Here is an 18,403-nt window from a genome sequence, read left to right as displayed (position 1 = left end):
ACCGAACCATAAATCTCTAAGTATAAGACTTCTTCAGGTGTCCAGAGTCCAGGATCAGCAGTGTCCAAATATTTAGTTGCTGAAACTCTTTTTGACCTTCATCCTCTAATTCGAAATTTAAGACTTCTTCAGATGTCCAGAGTCCAGGATTATCAGTGTCCAAATATTTAGTTGCTGAAACTCTTTTGACTCCCATAGAACTCGTATTGAATTCATTATACCAGATGGCCATTATTCCTATTATACAAAGCATAAAGTTTACGATAAATAACTTAACATTTTATATTGACATTTCGAATTTACCGTGCCTCCACGAAAATCCCTACTTTCAAAGCGCACTAGCGCCATCTATTGTACTAAATCACTACCATAAAAATATATTTTTGGGCTGTTAAAAATATATAAAATAAATATCAGTCTAATTTGTTTAATATATACCAATATTCATAACACTTTATAATTAATATAATATAACATTTAACCTAACCGATAATTTTAAGCAACTCGCCTCCTGAAAAATTGCCAAAATCTCTCCTTTCCAAGCGGACTAGCGCCATCTATGTATTACGTTGCAAGATTAGCATAAAAATATATTTTCGAACAAAAACTTTTTAAAATATATAACATAAATATCAGTCTCATTTGTTTATTATATACCAGTATTAATAACACTTTATAAATTACTAAATTTTTTATATATAATATTTAAGTTAGATGGCGCCACTTTCTTCACCCAGTATCTTCACCCAGTATCTTCACCCAGCATCTTAAGCAACGCGGTCGAAATCGCCATTCTCCAAAAAAAAAAGTTAAGCTAGGAGTATTGTTAAGATAATGTTTAAAGTTTTGAACGTTTTAAATAGGGTTTTGGGGACTCTAGTTATTGCTAATGGGAACTAAATTGTGCTAAGTATCTAACCGCGTAACTTTTAACATTTTTTTAGATTTCTAGGAATTATATTGGCCGCATACTTTCCAGGTAAACTTTTGGGCTTATAAATGAACATTTTTTAAAATATTTTAACGTTCTAGGATGTACGCCATTACTAACGGCCATTGGTAAAGCTCAACGAACAGTAACGGACTCATCATTGTCATTTGACAAGGTAAAAAACTATAATTTTGAGCTAGTATTTTGTTTTTGGGCCGTATATATATTATATATATAATTTAAATAAGGTGTATGATAGAAAGATTTATGGGAGGTCGGGGGGGTTAAACTGGGTACGAGGCCCCGTCAAAAAGTTTCTCCAGCGCCACCAAGTGAGGCGTTTTAGAACGTATATCGGGGAAACATTAAGTTGTTTTAAGACTAGCTTAACACACATTTTTTGGTGGAATATTTTACAATAATTTGAATGCTATTATAAGTATATTACCATGTCGAGAGGGATCCCAGCTACTAGTAGATTGTTGATTTTTCATAAGGAACGTAAGACTTTTTATCAGAAACATTAACGAATTGTGAGAAAACATGGAAAAAATCCCGTCCTTTTATATCAGTAAATCCAGGAAAAACTGGAAATCAGAATCAGGTTATCGATAACTAGAGGTGAATAGCCCTATAAATTAGAAAGGAATGTCATAGTATATAACCAGTTGTTAATATCGTATCTAATTAAAGTTTACGTGGTGGTTCAGGCTAGTGGCCATATTATTTTTGCAATGGACGATCTATTTTTAACATTACCGAGTAACGCTTCGAGCGATTTATACCAGGAAAATACAGCGTCTACTTATAAAGTAAATTTAGGACGACCTTTAAATGTACCTTCAAATTTTGAAGTTGGAATTAGCGAAATTATATTACCGCCAACATGGGAAAATATTACAGAAAAAAACCGGTCATTTTTAGCAGTTTCCACAACAACCGTTAAAAACGTGCAACCGTTTACATACTTTAAAATATCAGTGAAAGTGGGTAAAATTGAAGCGGAGAAAGACCAGAATGGAAATATCCTTCGATATAGTGTCGTGCGAAAACTTATTGCAGCGCTTAATGAAAGTTTAAAAAAATTCGGGCTTGATAATGAAATTAAAATTGAACTCCACACAAAACCAAACGGGCTCTGTTGGAATTTGATAACCACCAATAACTACCATATTAGAATTCCCAATGGACCAATTAAAGAGCTTCTCGATTTTGAACCTAACATAAATCCATATCGGAAAGACGGATTTCATATTGGGTCATATTTTTGTACGAAACCTTTTGCTGGTTATATAAAGTCCTTATCGTTAAATAACTTTAATTACATTGAAATTAGAAGTGATAATGTACAAGACGCCGCGTTTAGAGTCGAAACTCGAATTGATTATCAAATACCGACTGGTGCTTACTCGAGTGTCCAAGACATTTTAGACGCAATGATGTTAACCTTGGATGAGGAAATAAGGGATAAATTTAAATTAACCATTAACCATAATGGATCCGTTCACATTGGAGCCGCGGCGGGGTTTGCAATTATATTTCATTCATCTGAGAAAGGTCTCGGTGAAATGCTAGGCTTTACGCGCTTTAGTGAACTCTGGGCCAATACAGATAGTCTCTACGCTGCTGATTTATCAATGGGAGCCAGAACACTATATATATATTCAAATTTAATATACCATCAATATGTAGGCGATACGTTTGCCCCTTTGATGAAAATAATACCGCTAGCTGGAAATGATAAGCCGTTTGAAAAATCTATTATTTTTGACAAAATTGATTACTATCCTTTGAGAACAAATAATACAGAAATAGTTGACATTGACATGAAAACGGATTTTGGCGAAACAATAGCCTTTATAAACGGAAAAAGTGTCGTTAGACTTCATTTGAGACGAAATGGCCGACAGTGAAAGTTATTTCAAATATTACCGCGAACAATATGGTGGCGGACCATTTTTTGCCGGACCTGTTTATCAACGGGGAAGAGGCGTGGGCGGAATTTTTAAAAAGCTGATAAAATATATAACACCCATTATCAAACCCGTGACCAATGAGGCTTTTGGAGTAGGCAAGAGATGGTGGCAAGATTTAAAACAAGGACATGACCCTAAAGAAACGTTAAAGAACAATTTAAGAATCGCCGGTAGCAATTTATTACATAAAGCGGCTGATCGATTAACGAGAAATCAGTCTGGCAGCGGCTGTCGTAAACGACGAACGGGCCCCATTAGGAAACGAAAAAAAGTGTCCAAACGGAGAGTTACAAAAAGAACCAAACTTGACTTTTTAGGATAATAATGGCGGTTTATGAGGGAATGCTAAGTCAGCTGGATATTTTTCAACGCCCATTGGTCAATACTAATGTAATTACCACAACGGAAATAAGATATTTACCAACAAACAATTTATCGGACAATGGCCCTCTGGAATTTTTTATTCCCGCGTCGGAAGATTTATATATGGATTTATCAAAAACTATGTTAAAATTGAAACTGAGACTTTTACATAACGATGGATCGAATGTCCCCGCCGTTGAAACAAAAGTGGCACCAACGAATAATCTAATAGGGTCGCTTTTTAGTCAATGCGATTGTTATCTCGGGGATACTTCTACCCAGTCCGCGAACAACTGCTACACTTACAGTTCATACATTGAAAAATTAGTCAACTATGGAGAAGATGCAAAAAATTCGCAACTCCAAAACGGAATGTTTTATATGGACTCTACGACCAAGCCTTCGGAAATGTGGTTAGATACGTTCAAGTCAGAGTCCAACGGGGCCCTGAAGCGAGGCTCAAGATCAAAAGAATCGCAATCCTTTGAAATAATGGGGCCCTTGTCTGTTGATATTTGCAAAATTAATAAGTTTATGTTAAACCAAGTTTCGGTACGATTTCGTTTAGTTAGAAGCCCGCGCCTAACTACCGTCATGTCTATGGAAGCTGGCAAGGATTATAAATTAGTTATAGACCAAGCGTACTTGTACGTGACAAAAGTTAAAGTTAATCCTTCAATCGTATTGGCGCATGCAAAAATGCTAGAATCAGATATTCCAGCTATCTATTCCTTAACGCAAACGATTGTTAAAAATTTTAGCGTAGCGAGAGGCCTAACGAGTATAAACCGCGATAACATCATTTTAGGCAGATTACCGAAACGAGCTATTGTGGTTTTTGTCAAGGAAGATGCGTTTATTGGGTCATTGAATAGTAATAGTTTACAATTTGAACATTTAAACGTGACCGATTTGTCCCTCTCGGTGGGTCCTGATCGTTATCCTCCCGATGGGTTCCAAATGGACTACGACGAAGGGAATTATTGTTTACCTTATCAGAGTCTATTTTCCGCGATGGGGATCGATGGGGCCGACCGTGGTAATTTCATAAGTTTTAAAAATTTTAAATACGGATATAACATGTATCTATTCGATCTAACAAGCGACAACAATGCTAGTGGGGATTATATGTCTCTTAGAAAGGACGGTAGTTTACGACTCGATGTGCAATTTAAAAACGCATTAACACATAATATGACATGTATAATGTATTTTGAATTCGATAATGAGATTTTGATAACACGCGATCGCAAAGTAATTTATAACGCCGAATAAAACCCATTTAAAGCACTTTACCTTAAGCGGTTTAACAGTTCCTCGCTTGCAATCGTTCAACCATGTCACGCTCTCATTATCTCTCCGATAAACTGGAAATTTTTCTTTCAAATGACATTCCGGGTACCGATCTTAAAATTAAACGCCAAGGGCATAGAAAATACGTTTCATTTAATCTTAACGTTTGGGAAAACTTATGGACATTTTCCGATGAAATTGACACATTCTTTGACTTGACAAAACCCCCAACCCGATTTCATAGTTGGCTAACCGATTACGTAAAACTCGAAGGATTTATATGTCAAAGAGGTAAATTTATTGATTTGCGTTCGCACGTCCGCGGAGCTAATGACAAGTATAAAGTCTTGTACTCGACTTCAAACGGTTTTGCAATGTGTAAAACAAGCTGGGAGCGGTTAAAAATTATTCGCTTAAGTCTTAATACGGAAATTCAGGAGAGAAAAAACTGTTACCAGTGTATGAAGAAATGTATTAAAGACGAATTAACCGAGATTCTAATGTCGTTAACGGGATCCTGTGAAAATACAGCTTGTCACTTTCAATTGGCTCATGACATTACGTGCCTTCCCGTAGCTTCGCATTGGTCTGAAAGGCTTGAGGCTAATGTGAAAAGAGCTCTTCCTCTGGTCAATTATCAAAAGACTCTAAATAATTTTAACGAAAACTACCCACATTGTTCTTTAAACATACATAATTTATTTCATGCAATGGTTAACGATGTAAATGAAATTATTACAGAATTTTTGTTTTAATAAATGGTATAAATTTAAGAATATGGTTTGTTTAATTTTTATTACAAGTTAAAACGTCAAAGCGCGCGGCCATGAATAAAACCATAGAGAAAGTCTATTACGATACTGAAAATCCAGGGGGATTAGGCGGTGTCAAGCGATTAGAAAAAAGTTTGCCCTTAATTCCAAAAACCACAAGTTGGCAAGCCAAAATATACCTCTCCTCGGAAGAATTGTCCCTAGTGGTATTAATTTCTCGAGATAACCCTTAAAGATATATCTCCGCAATTTAGAGTTATTTGTTAAAAATATTAACCCATTTCTATCCCGCCCGGTATAAAATTTTAATTATAATTAAAATAATTGAGACGAAACGACCAATTTTAATTTATTCAGAATATCATAAGTTGAGTAGTTACAACAGTAAGTTAGACGTACTATAACAATGCACATTTGAATTAAACCCTTTTACAGAACAAGTTTATCAGTTAAATATAATACGAAGCAAATTTTAATGAAAGAAATATCTACAGAGGCTTTTTGGAATTACTCGCTTACGAAATACTTGCCGCATCTTTAATGCTCATTTTATTTCAACACTCGCCCTTGATGAAGATACCGTAGATATCTGGTAGTGGACGACTCGTTCACTTCCTGTTGACGCTGTGACGCATACCACATGAAAAAGACCAATGCCGTCCAATTTCCAATATCATATAATGACTCGCGCACCCAAGAAATCATTGACTGCGTTAGAAATCGTAGATATCCAAATATCCACACCAAATGTATTTACAAGAAGCAAAAACCTTACCATCAACAAAGCACAGAGAGCCACTTGACAAACCGCCAGCTCTTAAAGCAATTAACGTTAAATTATCTCCTTTGAATTAACAGAACTATATATAGGTCGTTAAGAAAGTGGACCACCCACAGGGTCTACCCTTTAACCCTCTAATCTCGGCTGACTGCGCTAAAACAAGATTTAACCTTTAAAAAATACCAGATTAGGCCTTCATAAATTCATTAATAAAAAAAGACTTTATTACCTATTATGCTTACGATGCCTGTCTTAATTTCAGTGAATCTAAGCAGCTATCGGTGGTTCTGTGGTAGAGCGCTCGACTGCCAAGCCGAATGGTCTGGGTTCGAAACCTGGGTGGCGCATTTGTTTTTAATCAATAGAGAAACGCTAAATTAGAATTTCTTCGATGCAATAATTTCAATTTCAATTCTATTTCAATTAAACCAAAATTTCCTACTCTATTAAATACGCTTCCGATAAAGCTGAAGGTCTAATTTTCAATAAGGCGTAACAAGTGTCGGTGGTTCTGTGGTAGAACGTCCGCCTGTCAATCAGGAGGTCTCGGGTTCAAATCCCGCCCGATGCGATCGCAAATTGATACTAAGACGAATACCGTGTACAACTGGTGGAAACCCTGCCATTGGACGTTGAGAGGTAGCATTACACTCAGCACTCGGTCCGTCACAAAGTCATTAAGAAGAAGTTGGAGAGAAAACGCCCATATAAACACAACAGACTCAACATGCACAACCATCAGAACACAAACACAAAAAATTCAACACTCACAACCTACGCATAAACATTACAAAAACGTAATACACCAAACCGTCACGACGGTGAGCGAAAAAACACCATCCAAACCAAACCGCAAATGCATCCGTTAACGCTCACCGTCACCCGGTTGTTTTGCCAACCCTTTGAGAAACTGCGTACGCAGTGATTACACTTTGCACCGAAAATGCGAACGCGTTCGCAGTCCTGACAGACAGACAGACCCACAGACCCACCCACAGACAGACACGGTCGTTGTATAACCCCTCCTAGGGGACTTTGTCCCCTCGGAGAGGTAAAAATTAAAAAATGATTGTTAACGCAAGACCCCTATACGTTGCATAGAGACCGAAAGCTTAAATTTGCTCGTACACCAACATATGTGACGTCACTGAATGAAATTCATCAAATGGATTTAATAGTTTTGGACGAGTTGAAACCGGATTATAATTATATTTTAGTTAACATTGACGTTTTATCGCGCTTTTTATCCGCGTTACCTTTGAAAACAAAGAGCGGGAAAGACGTTCTACAGGCGCTAAAAAAAATTCACAAAGTTAATAAACCCATGAAAATTAATACGGATCAAGGGAAGGAATTTCTTAATAAGACCGTACAGGATTATTTAAACAAGAACGATATAAAACATTTTGTAAGTTACGGGGACATAAAATGCGGAATCGTAGAACGCGCCAATAGAACTCTCGAGAACAAAATATATCGTTTAATTACTAAAACTAAGAAACCAAATTTCATTAAGGATTTACCGAAAATTGTTAGATCGTATAATAACAGTGTACACAGGTCGACCGGGTTCAAACCGTGTGAAGTAACGGTTGATAATGAGCATTTAGTTTGGAAAAATCTTTACGGTAAAAAATCAATTAGGGAAAAAGCCAAATTCAAAGTCGGTGAACGTGTTCGATTAACAAAAGCCCCGAAAGCGTTTACTAAAGGCTACAAGGGATACTGGTCGAAGGAAGTGTTTACTATTAAGAGAGTGATTAATAGACCTCGTCCTGTTTACGTCATACAAGATCAAAATAATCAAGTCATCTTGGGTTCATTCTATCCCGAAGAACTACAAAAGATTCTATCATGAATACTAATCAGCTTGATGAATTTTTGAAATGTGATTATAGAACGCGCCCATTTTATATTGGTACATTTTCCAAAGACGCGATTCCCAAAAAAGCGCCGAAACAGAAAACGAATTGTTTTATTATAAATACGGACGATTCGACGGAACCAGGTTCTCATTGGGTCGCTGTGTTTATTGAATCGGGAAAGGGAGAATTTTTCTGTTCGTTTGGAAATTCACCTGTTACGTACAATTTTAACTTGGGTCATTTAGCTAAAAAGTGGGTATATAATAAAAATATTATCCAACCGATTGACTCGGAAACATGCGGTGCTCATTGTTTATTTTATATCGTATGTAAATGTTCGGGGTATACTTATAGAGAAATATTAGATATGTATAATGATACTCTATATATCAATGACATAATCTCGTTATGGAATATGTGTCTGCATTTAATGAATCACGAAAATAAATATTGTAATCAATAAATTTTTTATTGTATCACTTTTTCCATTTTTTAAGAGGGCTTAATGCTCGGCGTCTGTTTTTAGGTGTCGGATAAGGTTTGCGAACATTTAGTCTCCTCTTCACGTGCTTTTCATTCGTTTGTAAATCTTTATCCGAAAATGGTAGAGACACAGCCTCCGATAAATTCTCCACGCTTTCAGCCGATGGCCTATACGTTGCGTCGCTGTCTCGTGTAGTACCCATCGCACCTTCGGAACGGCGTGGTGTACTACTTGAAAGAGGATCAAACTCGCGGCGGAGTGCTTCGTGGACGGCTTCGGGAATATTCGGTGTTGACTCCGCTATCAAATGATCCGGTAGAAACGCCGGGACTGGGGGAGTAGGTCGAAGAGGGGGTCTCGGTTCCGCGTGTAGATAAACGGGAATCGGATCGGGAGAAATCAACGTAGTACTGGGTGAAACGGGGGAACCGCGAGAGACATTTCTCGGAGAATTTGTTGGTGTAGCTACGGGTCGTATCATCTGCGCCGGTGCGAGAAGAGGGGCCACGGGCCGTATAATCTGCGCCGGTGCGAGAAGAGGAGCTAACGTATTCGATGGAGGAGGCATCGCTGGGGGCTCTAAACGAACGGCGGGGACTCCTTGAAATTCTTTAATTTTAAAGTACCTTTGAAGCATAGTTAAATACTCTCGTAACGTATCCTCCTCACTCCCTACTTTAATCGGTTTATTTATGATACTTTTCATTTGATTTTGAATAATGTCTATTAATTTGGCCGTATCGCTAAAATAGCTATCAGCGGGGACTAAAACGAATTTTTTCATCGATTAATAATACGGTTAAGAACCACGGGAATTAATGAACCGAGAATTGCACCCCAGAATCCGCCTCGCTGAGATATTAGAATTTTTCGACGGTTTAAGTCGGTTAAATTTTTACGAGCAAGTTTTCTGATGCACGCTTTATAGCGCTGTAATATTTTTTTCCTATTTGCACCTACAGGTAGCGCCCCCCGGGTAATATTAAGACAAATATTAGAAATAGAGTTTAATTGTTCGGGACTAGCGTTTTTAATTAAAAATTTGCGCTGACTGGGGGAAGCTTTTTTAATGAGCGTTAGATAAGGTTTATGTTCCCGTATCGCTCGTGGCCAAGTCATCTTACGTAATGAAACAATTTTATAAATACATTCAAATTTATTCAAAAAACACAAAGAATTTATACAATGAAAACATTTTCACATATTTTTTATAGAATATATTTAACAGAATAATTTTTTTTTAAACATTATTTTTAAACCCGTCACCATTACTCTAGAAAAGTTATCATTGGGCCCTCTTCAAATAAGCAATTTGTTCGCACTTTGAAATGTTCTGGTGTTTCTTGATTTAAATCTAAAACAATATTAGAATAGGGTCGAGAAGCAGTTACATTATTGTACACAGTACTTAGAAAATTTGGGTTATTAGGAAATACTTGTCGACTGAGACATTTAATCTGACTAGGATCACGCGGACTCTTAAATAGAACAATGTACGATGAGTTCAAGCTAATATCGCGAGCCGCTCGACCTTGACCAAAAACATTTTGGGTTAAGAATAATATAGTTAAATTTAAGTGGTGACTACCAACACGAAATAATTCCGAAACGTACGCGTTATTTAAACAACTTTGAGAGAGATCGTCGAAAACGAGCAAGTTATTTATAGAACTATCAAATATTTCTTCCGGTTTCTCACTTAATAAACCCTGATGAAACTCGATATCAGGTATAATTTTTTTTAAGCTCATTGAATTTTTCCGACCAAATATTATAACAATAAATGATTCGCTCGGGAGGTTTCTCGAACAGCGTGTGTCGATTTTTTAAAAGCCGAAAAGTCCAAACTGTTTTTCCGCATCGACACGGTCCACTGATGAGGAACATGGTTGGCGATTTAAACTTGAGCCGCGTTACTGACATTTTTGTAGCCGAAGGGAATACTGGTACCGTCGCTCTTGAAGATTCGCTTGTTAGACGTAAATCCAACGAGTTTTTAAGCTGGTTTTTGAAATAGCTGCCCCGTTTTTAAACGTTTCACGTTAAATGGGACTTCGACGCTGTATTTCAATTGTTGGTTGCGTGTAGCGAGGTCCTTCAAAGCTTCAAAGTTGACAATTGACTGATTTTTTTTAGTCAATGTAATGCCCTTAAGTTTAGTGACAATCTTTCCAGATTCGAATAAAATTGAATAGGCTTTACATCCCAAGGAAACAAAGGTTTTTATATTTTCATTGGGATACTGGTCAGCTAATGTACCTAGGGTAGTCCCTAGCGGAATATTTAAGTCTTTACTCATATAAAGAAAAGCAGAATCAGTATCGACGTAATTTAAATTAGAACCAATTTGAGCCATTAATTTGTATAATTTAATACGGCCGTAACTGGCTACAAACGCGCCTATCGTTGGTGACCCTTTCCGATAAGTTGGAACGCAGTCTTCCCGAAAACGAGTGGTGACTAAGGCTATATCATCGTCTAGTAGTTTAAAATCCGTTAATTCTTTGGTTTTATCGGCCAAAATTTTGACTAATTCCTTATAAGAATTAATAAAAACACTTTAGCCTCGATTTAAATTAATGGAATTTTTGCCCCACAGACTGTTTAGACTAAGTTTGCCAATAGCTTTTAAAGCGGGATTATCGGTTATATCGTCTAAATTTAAATCTAACCCATCAATTTCATTAAAGTCTCGTAAATAATTAAGTTTTTGTTCTAATGTAATTATGTCTTTTGGATACGACGAATTTTGAACTTTGATTTTGTAAAAAAGCCGAATATAGTCATCGAATAGCGGACAATCTTTATCGAATGTCTCTCGGTAATGATGTACTTCGTGAATTGTAATAATTTTGTAACCGTACTCTATCGCTAGATAAAACTCTCGATCAGTATGGGTACATTCGAAACATTGTTCAGCTGCACATTTGTAGCAGAGAGTATAATAAATTTTACTATTAATTTTAGCTGAGAGAATAGGGAGGTTTAAATCGGTAGGTGGCAGCACCGTAGCTTTAATTTGACCAAAATAAGCGTTAACGGAAAAATTAAAGTTACAAGTTATAATTTCGGGGCTCGATTTTGGATATTTATAGGAACTCATCTGGACGGACGGGTACATGCTATTGAAATCCACGACTTTGATTGGTTGATCGGGAGTGGCTTCGGCGTAAATTACAAAGTTTTCGACCCTCCCCCCGCGAATGGCGTCTCTCGCTCCTATCGGTTTGGTAAAGGGTAGGGAATCGCAAAAACTCGCAATTGCTGGGTCTTCTACTAACTCATCATACTCGTGCTCCCATATACTAATAAACTGCGCATTAGGCCTTTCCTTTTTTAAAAAAATTTCGCGGTCGAGGGTTTTGAGATAAATATTTAAATTATAATCTTTTAACTGTTTATCGTAAGCCTGGTGGTCAGTGTGTAGTGGGCATTTATGGTAATGGCAGCCGTAAAATTCGGCAATTATTTCGGGCGAGGAACAATAACCGTCTAATCGATAGGGATAAATGACATGTTCGCCACCTAGCGATCGAGCCGTTTGAAATGTCACGTTGAGTTTTTTCCCCAAATAAGCTAACCATTTTAGGGCCTTGAAACTATGGCGTTTCCTATAACCCGTCCCCGGAACAATCGCGATAGTGTTTGGTTCGACAAATCTACTAAGGAATAAATTTGTTACGGCTCCCGGCAACGTTATGGCGTTTGACCCTAACAAATCAAAATCGACTGTTTTTAAAAATAAATTTCTAAAACTATCGAATCCTTTCTGTAAAAGTTTAACGTCATCGATTGCGTATTCGGTTAAAACTTTATTTAGATCAAAAACGACGTAACGTTGGGAATCGTACCATTGATTAAATTCTACGATTTCCTCGTCCGTAAATTTGTCGATACCAAAATATTCTTTCTCGGGGAGGGCGCCGATGTAATCTAAATTGTTTTCCGTAGCAAAAGAATAACAAAAATAACCTTTCTTTTGGACAATCTTAAAAGTTTTCGAGAAATTTCGAAGGGCTGTAGGTAGGAACATGAAACTATCGATAAAGGCTATTTTAAATTGGGCGAGAAACATACCCAGGGCTTTGGAACCGGTATAAATTATCTCGGGTTTAATCTTTCGTTTTAATAGACCGTTAAGAATAAGGAGCGTATCGAAACCACTCCCGAAATGGCTAATTAATATGACGTTTTCAAAGACCGGCCTCGTAACCGTATCTCTTTTCCGACCATTAACTGTCACCTGGCATGCTAATAAATAATCTAGGAAATTTTGAACGCAATCAAAGCCGTGAAATTTTCGGTAATCATAATTGGTCGAAAATGGCGCTTCTTGCATCGCGGAAATGATTAAAATTGGTCTAATTGCAGTGTCAGTCGTTATGGTTTCAAAATCAAAATAACATAGTCGTTTCTCATTTGATTTTATTTCTAATGGGCGGACGTGACACTCGTTTTTGGGATGCTCAATTTTGCAAAAAGCGCATTTGTTGTCGCAATTATGATTGCCTTCATAGTCTTTCCCGCAATTCAAGCACCGTTTTAAAACCTGACAGGTTCCTAGTTCTACGTGTTGGGAGAAACAATTTGGTCCGGCAAAATACCGATTACAGTCATTACAACGGGTAACCTGTTCTATACTAGGGTGGAATTCGGGAGCGCGACATCGGCGACATTTAAGATGGGGTCCGCAGTCGTGACTTTTTTTTCTTTGTTTTTGTATAAAAGGACTAGACAATATTTACAGAAAGATTGCGCCCCAAACATGGCCGAATAAGATCGTAGGACGTGGGTGTGGTCTTTAATTTTTAAGAGGAAAATTTGTTTTTCTTTGAAGGGACCAATAAACACTTTATCGAAATTATCGTCCGCCGAGATTAATATAATTTGGTAGTCGGGTAATATATTTTGGAATCGGTTAATGTCTATTATTTCTACGGGGCCTTCGGGAACCCCCGCTAGGGCGTGTAATTTTTTGGCTTCAATTTCTTGTTCGGGCTTGTGCCCGTTTCTAATTGTCTTTAAATCGTTTTGATTAAAACTAGCACCCTGTCCTAAACTTTTTAAATGCTGATAGTCGGCCAAAACTCTTCCCACCGCCAGGGCTCTCGTAAAACATAAATTGTCCGTATTTCTAATGGGAATAAATGTGTTACCTTGGTTGATATACTGATCTAAACATTCATAACTTCTGCTTCTAACACTGCGAGTTAGTCCTCTCATAGGGGTATCTTGAAGAAATATTAGGTCGAATCGGAGGGGTGACTCTAGATAAATGGTTTTTACGGACTGGGCCACCTTTTCAATCCCCGTTAAAATTCTCTCAGCTGTCAACTCATTAATATTCATTAATTGGAAATTTATCGGATCTTGCAGCTCATCGGAAATTACCACCACCCTGACGCGCGTGTAGCCTAAATTATCAGCCGTAATTCTATCTAATATTGATTGGAAAATACGGGTCAGTTGGTTACTGATATCCGCGTGGTTTAATTGGTCTAAATTTTTAAAATTACACTCGAATAGCATAGATTTACACCTATACTTTCGAGAAGAACTGGCAATGATTTTATCTATCGAGTAAAAATTTTTAGGGTTGAAACGGGTGCTAAGATCGAGGGCCATGGTGTTTTTAAGTCCTGCGTAAATATTTAATACGGTTTGAATCGTTGTCGCGACGTCGTAAACTTCGCCGGAATTCTGCAAGTTTAATAGTTTTTCGTAGTGACGTCCACGGTTCTTGTAAACTAGAACTTCACCTCGCCGACCCGCTAGAATTTCAACCTTCTCGTTTCTTAGTTGAAAATCACCTTCTTCATAAACTATCTGTTCTAGATACTCTTTTAACTCATACGCCGAATCTAGTTTGACGCAAACGCCGTCTTTTGTCGCTGTTGGCCGATCGCTATTTTTGACGTAACGCCTTATATCTAAATACAAGTTATTTTTGAAACTTGCAATTTTTATCCCGAAATTTTTATGGCGGGAAAACTCTACGACTATATCCGTCCAGCCGTCGTCTACTGGCTTAGATGGACCGGCTTGAGATGGACCGGCTTGAGATGGACCGGCTTGAGATGGACCTGGTTGAGATGGGCCTGGCTTGGATAGGGTGCTTTTGGGTGGCGCATCAACTGGTTTGAATGGCGATTGTTTGGAAGGGCTATCGAGTACCTCGTGGCATGTTAAATCTATGATATCGGGTTGATTCTTCGGGATGTCTACTTCGAAACGAGTTTTCTTAATATTTACTTTATTTCCGAAATCTAATCGACGACGGACCTTATTGACCTGGGAGCAGGGAGGTGTTTCGGATTGGTTCTAAAAATTAAACTAAATTAAATGGTATAAAAAATAGACTGAATTAATAAACTATTACTTTGCGGTCAAAGTCCATCGTGCCAGAATAATTTCCTAACAATAAACGGTCATTTAAAAAAGGTAATTCCCCAAATTTTAAAATTTACTTACAATTTCTTCAAGTCGAATGCAAGTTGTGAAATAAATGCAAATAAAGCGCGTCCCTCTATTTATAGTCGCAAAACCCCCTAGCGGGACGCTTAGGAACTTCTATAACACATGCTAATTTATCTAACGCTTTTATTAATACATGCGTAATTTTTCGTAATAAACAAAAATCCCCTAGCGGGACGCTTAGGAACTTCTATAACACATGCTAATTTTCATAACGGTTTTAGGTACTCGTAATTTTTCGTAACGGTTTTTTTATATCAACATGTGGTAAATAAACCCCTAGCGGGATGCTTAGGAAACTCCATTTTCTAATGGTTTTGTAACAATTTTTTTACGTACTCTATTAACGCAACGGTTTTTTAAATATATCAATGTTTTTTCGAGAAAAATTCCATACACGAACCTAACCTCGAGCTATAGTAAATCAAATATTTAGGTTAAGATTGCCGGGTATAAAAGGCGCGATTTTTTCATGTTTTATCACATTTCGTTCCTGAACTACAATGTAAGTTGTAAAACGTCTTAATACGAACCTTTTCAACAAAAATTTAAAAATTTAGGGCTTCCAACACTACAGTAGATTTTATTAAAGTAGTGAAGGGGAGAGGACGCGGAAGTAATGTACTTTTGATAATATACTGTAACAAGTAATTGATAAATATTAAATTATAGGAGAAAACGCGGACCTAGGACCAGTTCGAAGTAATTATTTTCTATTTTTTATTATACTTTTATAAAATTTCTAACAATAGGACCCGACACGTTGCCACCACCCTCCACGCCTTCGGACCCACCAATACCCGGGAACTCCCCAACGCCATCGAACTCTCCCACAATTCCCTATCGGGAGATTTTGATCAACCCGTCATTGTCGGCGGAAATGCGAGTACTGGACTTGAGAAAAGGTAATTCGTTAAATATATTTTAATACGTATGAAATTATAATATGAATTTTTTTCTAGCGCCGGGGATCAAAATCATCGTGGAAGGGGGTAATATATTCAACATGTTTATTATATTAGCAACTAATTTATGTAATTTTAGGTGGCGCCCTTAAAATTTTAATTTAAATAAACTGTTTATATTTATTTCTGTCTCTTTCTTAATAAGCACGTTAGTTGTATCATATAAACCATTTTCATACAGATTGGTTAAAACGTACCATTCCTACTTGTTAATCGACGCTTACAATTTCCCGCCAAAAATTAATATTCAAACATATAATATAACTACTTGATGATCCTAAACACATGTTACTATCTAACAGGTCAATGACCCATAACGGTAATCCACCTAGTTAAACAATACCACGCTCATTAATATTCACCCTTTTTAAAACACTTGCTTACCTACTCTAGTTGATTGACAGGTCATTAATTAACACCTGTTAATCTCATTAATTATTCAGGTCACGCGCGCGTGACACGCGCTTGAGGGGGGGGCGGAATCGCGATTCCCCGCTTCATTCCCCCCGTCACGCAGCTGTGGACGCGTGGGGGAAAGCACGCTGCGCCCCCCGCGCTTGGCTAGGAATACGGGGGTAAACTACTTCAGTGTTTTCCCACGACGTTTACCCTGTCAATGCCACAAAATTAATTTGGTCCTGAAACATTCATTTAAGGATAAGTTACTTGCTGAAAAGTTTCCAACTATTAAAAGTACTATCGACAGTCTAAAGTCACTAGTTACCTATTTTAAAAAAACGGGTTTAAATTCCAAGCTCCCTTATACCTTGAAACAAGACGTGACTACCCGCTGGAACAGCAAGTTAATTACGCTCGAGTCTTATCAGAAAAATTAGCAACCGGTAAAGGAAACTCTATTGAAAATGAACCAACTACAAAGAGTTACCGATATCAATGATAATCTGGTTGATGAATTAATTAAACTTCTAAGTCCCTTTCGAACCTGTTCGGAGAAATTGAGCACCGAGAAAAGTCCGACAATTAATATTGTAGCGATTTGGTACGAGGTGTTACGAGAAGAATTGGTTCCCAAAGACACAGATTCAACCTTGATGACAAATTTTAAGAGAGAAGTTCAGGTTTGGTTCGAAAAGTACCGCGAATTAGATGACATCTAGTACGCTGCGTGTATGTTGCACCCAAGGTCATCTTTAAAAAATATATTTTGACGTTATGATGTTTACAGTTAAAATCCAATGTCTTAGGTCCTCATAATACATTTGTTGGTAAGAAAATTATTTCTTTGTTAGATATAAAAACTACAATTTACCACCGACGACAGACGGGAGCGAGCCCAAAAGTATCTAAGTCATTTAATGGAAACAACTACTACAGACTTTGGTGAGGTAATGCTTTCGAAAGAAGACGTGGAGGATGGTCCACCCCAAAAATTGTCACGATCTGTACTGGAAAAATTCGAAGATCCCGAAGAAGAAGTTGACGAGCTTACTTTGTACATTGGGCATTCATTACCACGATCCGGTTTGAGAATAACAATGATTTACCGTGTATATGCGGTCAATCTAAAATTTAATTTTTTTTGTAGATGGTACATACTTTGATCTCCTGGAATTTTGGAAGAAATCGAAACAATTCCCGAAACTAAGAAAGGTGGCTTCGTGGGTTTTAGCCATTCCAGCTACTGAGGCCACTGATGAGAGAACGTTTTCGTGTACTGGAAACACTTTGAACCCTAGACGAACCGAGCTCAACGGCTCGACATTGTCCGATTTAACATTTGTACATAAAAACATCGCTAATTACCCAAAGGTTTAAAAATAAATTACATTTCTTATTTCGTTTGTTTCCAATATACAACGATCATAAGTAACATAATAAATAAGTATGGCAGTATGGGACTATTCTCCAAACGCTATTGTGTTTTGATAATCTGTATCGCCAACGACTATATATTGATATGTGGCTAACTCTGCGCTGGTTGAATCGGTACCTATTTTAGAATTTGAGACATAGACATCTTTAGTCTTGTATATAATTCCACAAAGAGAAAAACGGTGGCGACTTACTGGTTCCGAATCCTCCAATTATCTCCGACGGACTTTCACTTATTGATAAAGTTCTTTGTCATACTTATGACTATTTTGTTACTTATGCAACGACCTATTATTAAATAGCTTTTGTTCATAGTCACCAATTTGTAAAAATTACTTTTATTGCGTGGGGGTGTAGAACTACTCTATACAATAACATGGAAAAAATTACTCGTGGGTACCCAAGGGTAACCCGCTGCTGGGTGTTGTTTTAGCGGGTATACCCAGTCGGGTTTGGGTTGGGTATTTTTATTGACGGGTCGGGTGGGTATTTTTAACGGGTTTTTTGATATTGCGGGTGGGTAATGGTACCTTTTTGGTATGCGAGTTCCCACCTCTACCGTATACCATTCGCAAAACTTAGGTATATTAACTTACAAGTTCACGTAAAGACTACCCGTTTATAGCTCTACCACAAATAGATCAAAATTTAAAATATAGCTTTTT

General features: G+C 37.3%; 2 protein-coding genes and 1 long non-coding RNA gene across 3 annotated transcripts; 2 read left to right on the top strand and 1 right to left on the bottom strand.

Moving 5' to 3' along the window:
• Positions 1-534, bottom strand: LOC149956160 (uncharacterized). Its single transcript, XR_016478462.1, has 2 exons — positions 509-534; positions 1-237 (listed from the first exon to the last, which is right to left on the bottom strand). It is a non-coding gene; the product is annotated as an uncharacterized LOC149956160 (long non-coding RNA).
• A 275-nt stretch (positions 535-809) lies between these two features.
• Positions 810-17,681, top strand: LOC149956158 (uncharacterized). Its single transcript, XM_090166784.1, has 4 exons — positions 810-979; positions 1,033-1,106; positions 17,156-17,387; positions 17,452-17,681. Exons 3-4 carry the CDS (start codon positions 17,222-17,224, stop codon positions 17,679-17,681), a joined length of 396 nt encoding a protein of 131 aa, XP_090022910.1. The 5' UTR covers positions 810-979; positions 1,033-1,106; positions 17,156-17,221.
• LOC149956159 (uncharacterized protein F54H12.2-like) lies at positions 3,412-4,545 on the top strand. Its single transcript, XM_090166785.1, has one exon. The coding sequence runs from the start codon at positions 3,412-3,414 to the stop codon at positions 4,543-4,545; it is 1,134 nt and encodes a 377-aa protein (XP_090022911.1).
• Positions 17,682-18,403: the final 722 nt, after the last annotated feature.

Source organism: Leiobunum rupestre, chromosome 2 (genome assembly GCF_980474605.1).
Source record: "Leiobunum rupestre chromosome 2, qqLeiRupe1.1.hap1, whole genome shotgun sequence".
In the NCBI taxonomy this organism is placed as follows: domain Eukaryota; kingdom Metazoa; phylum Arthropoda; class Arachnida; order Opiliones; family Sclerosomatidae; genus Leiobunum; species Leiobunum rupestre.
The sequence above is the reverse complement of the archived record's forward strand: the minus strand, read 5'-3'. Positions and strand labels throughout refer to the sequence as shown.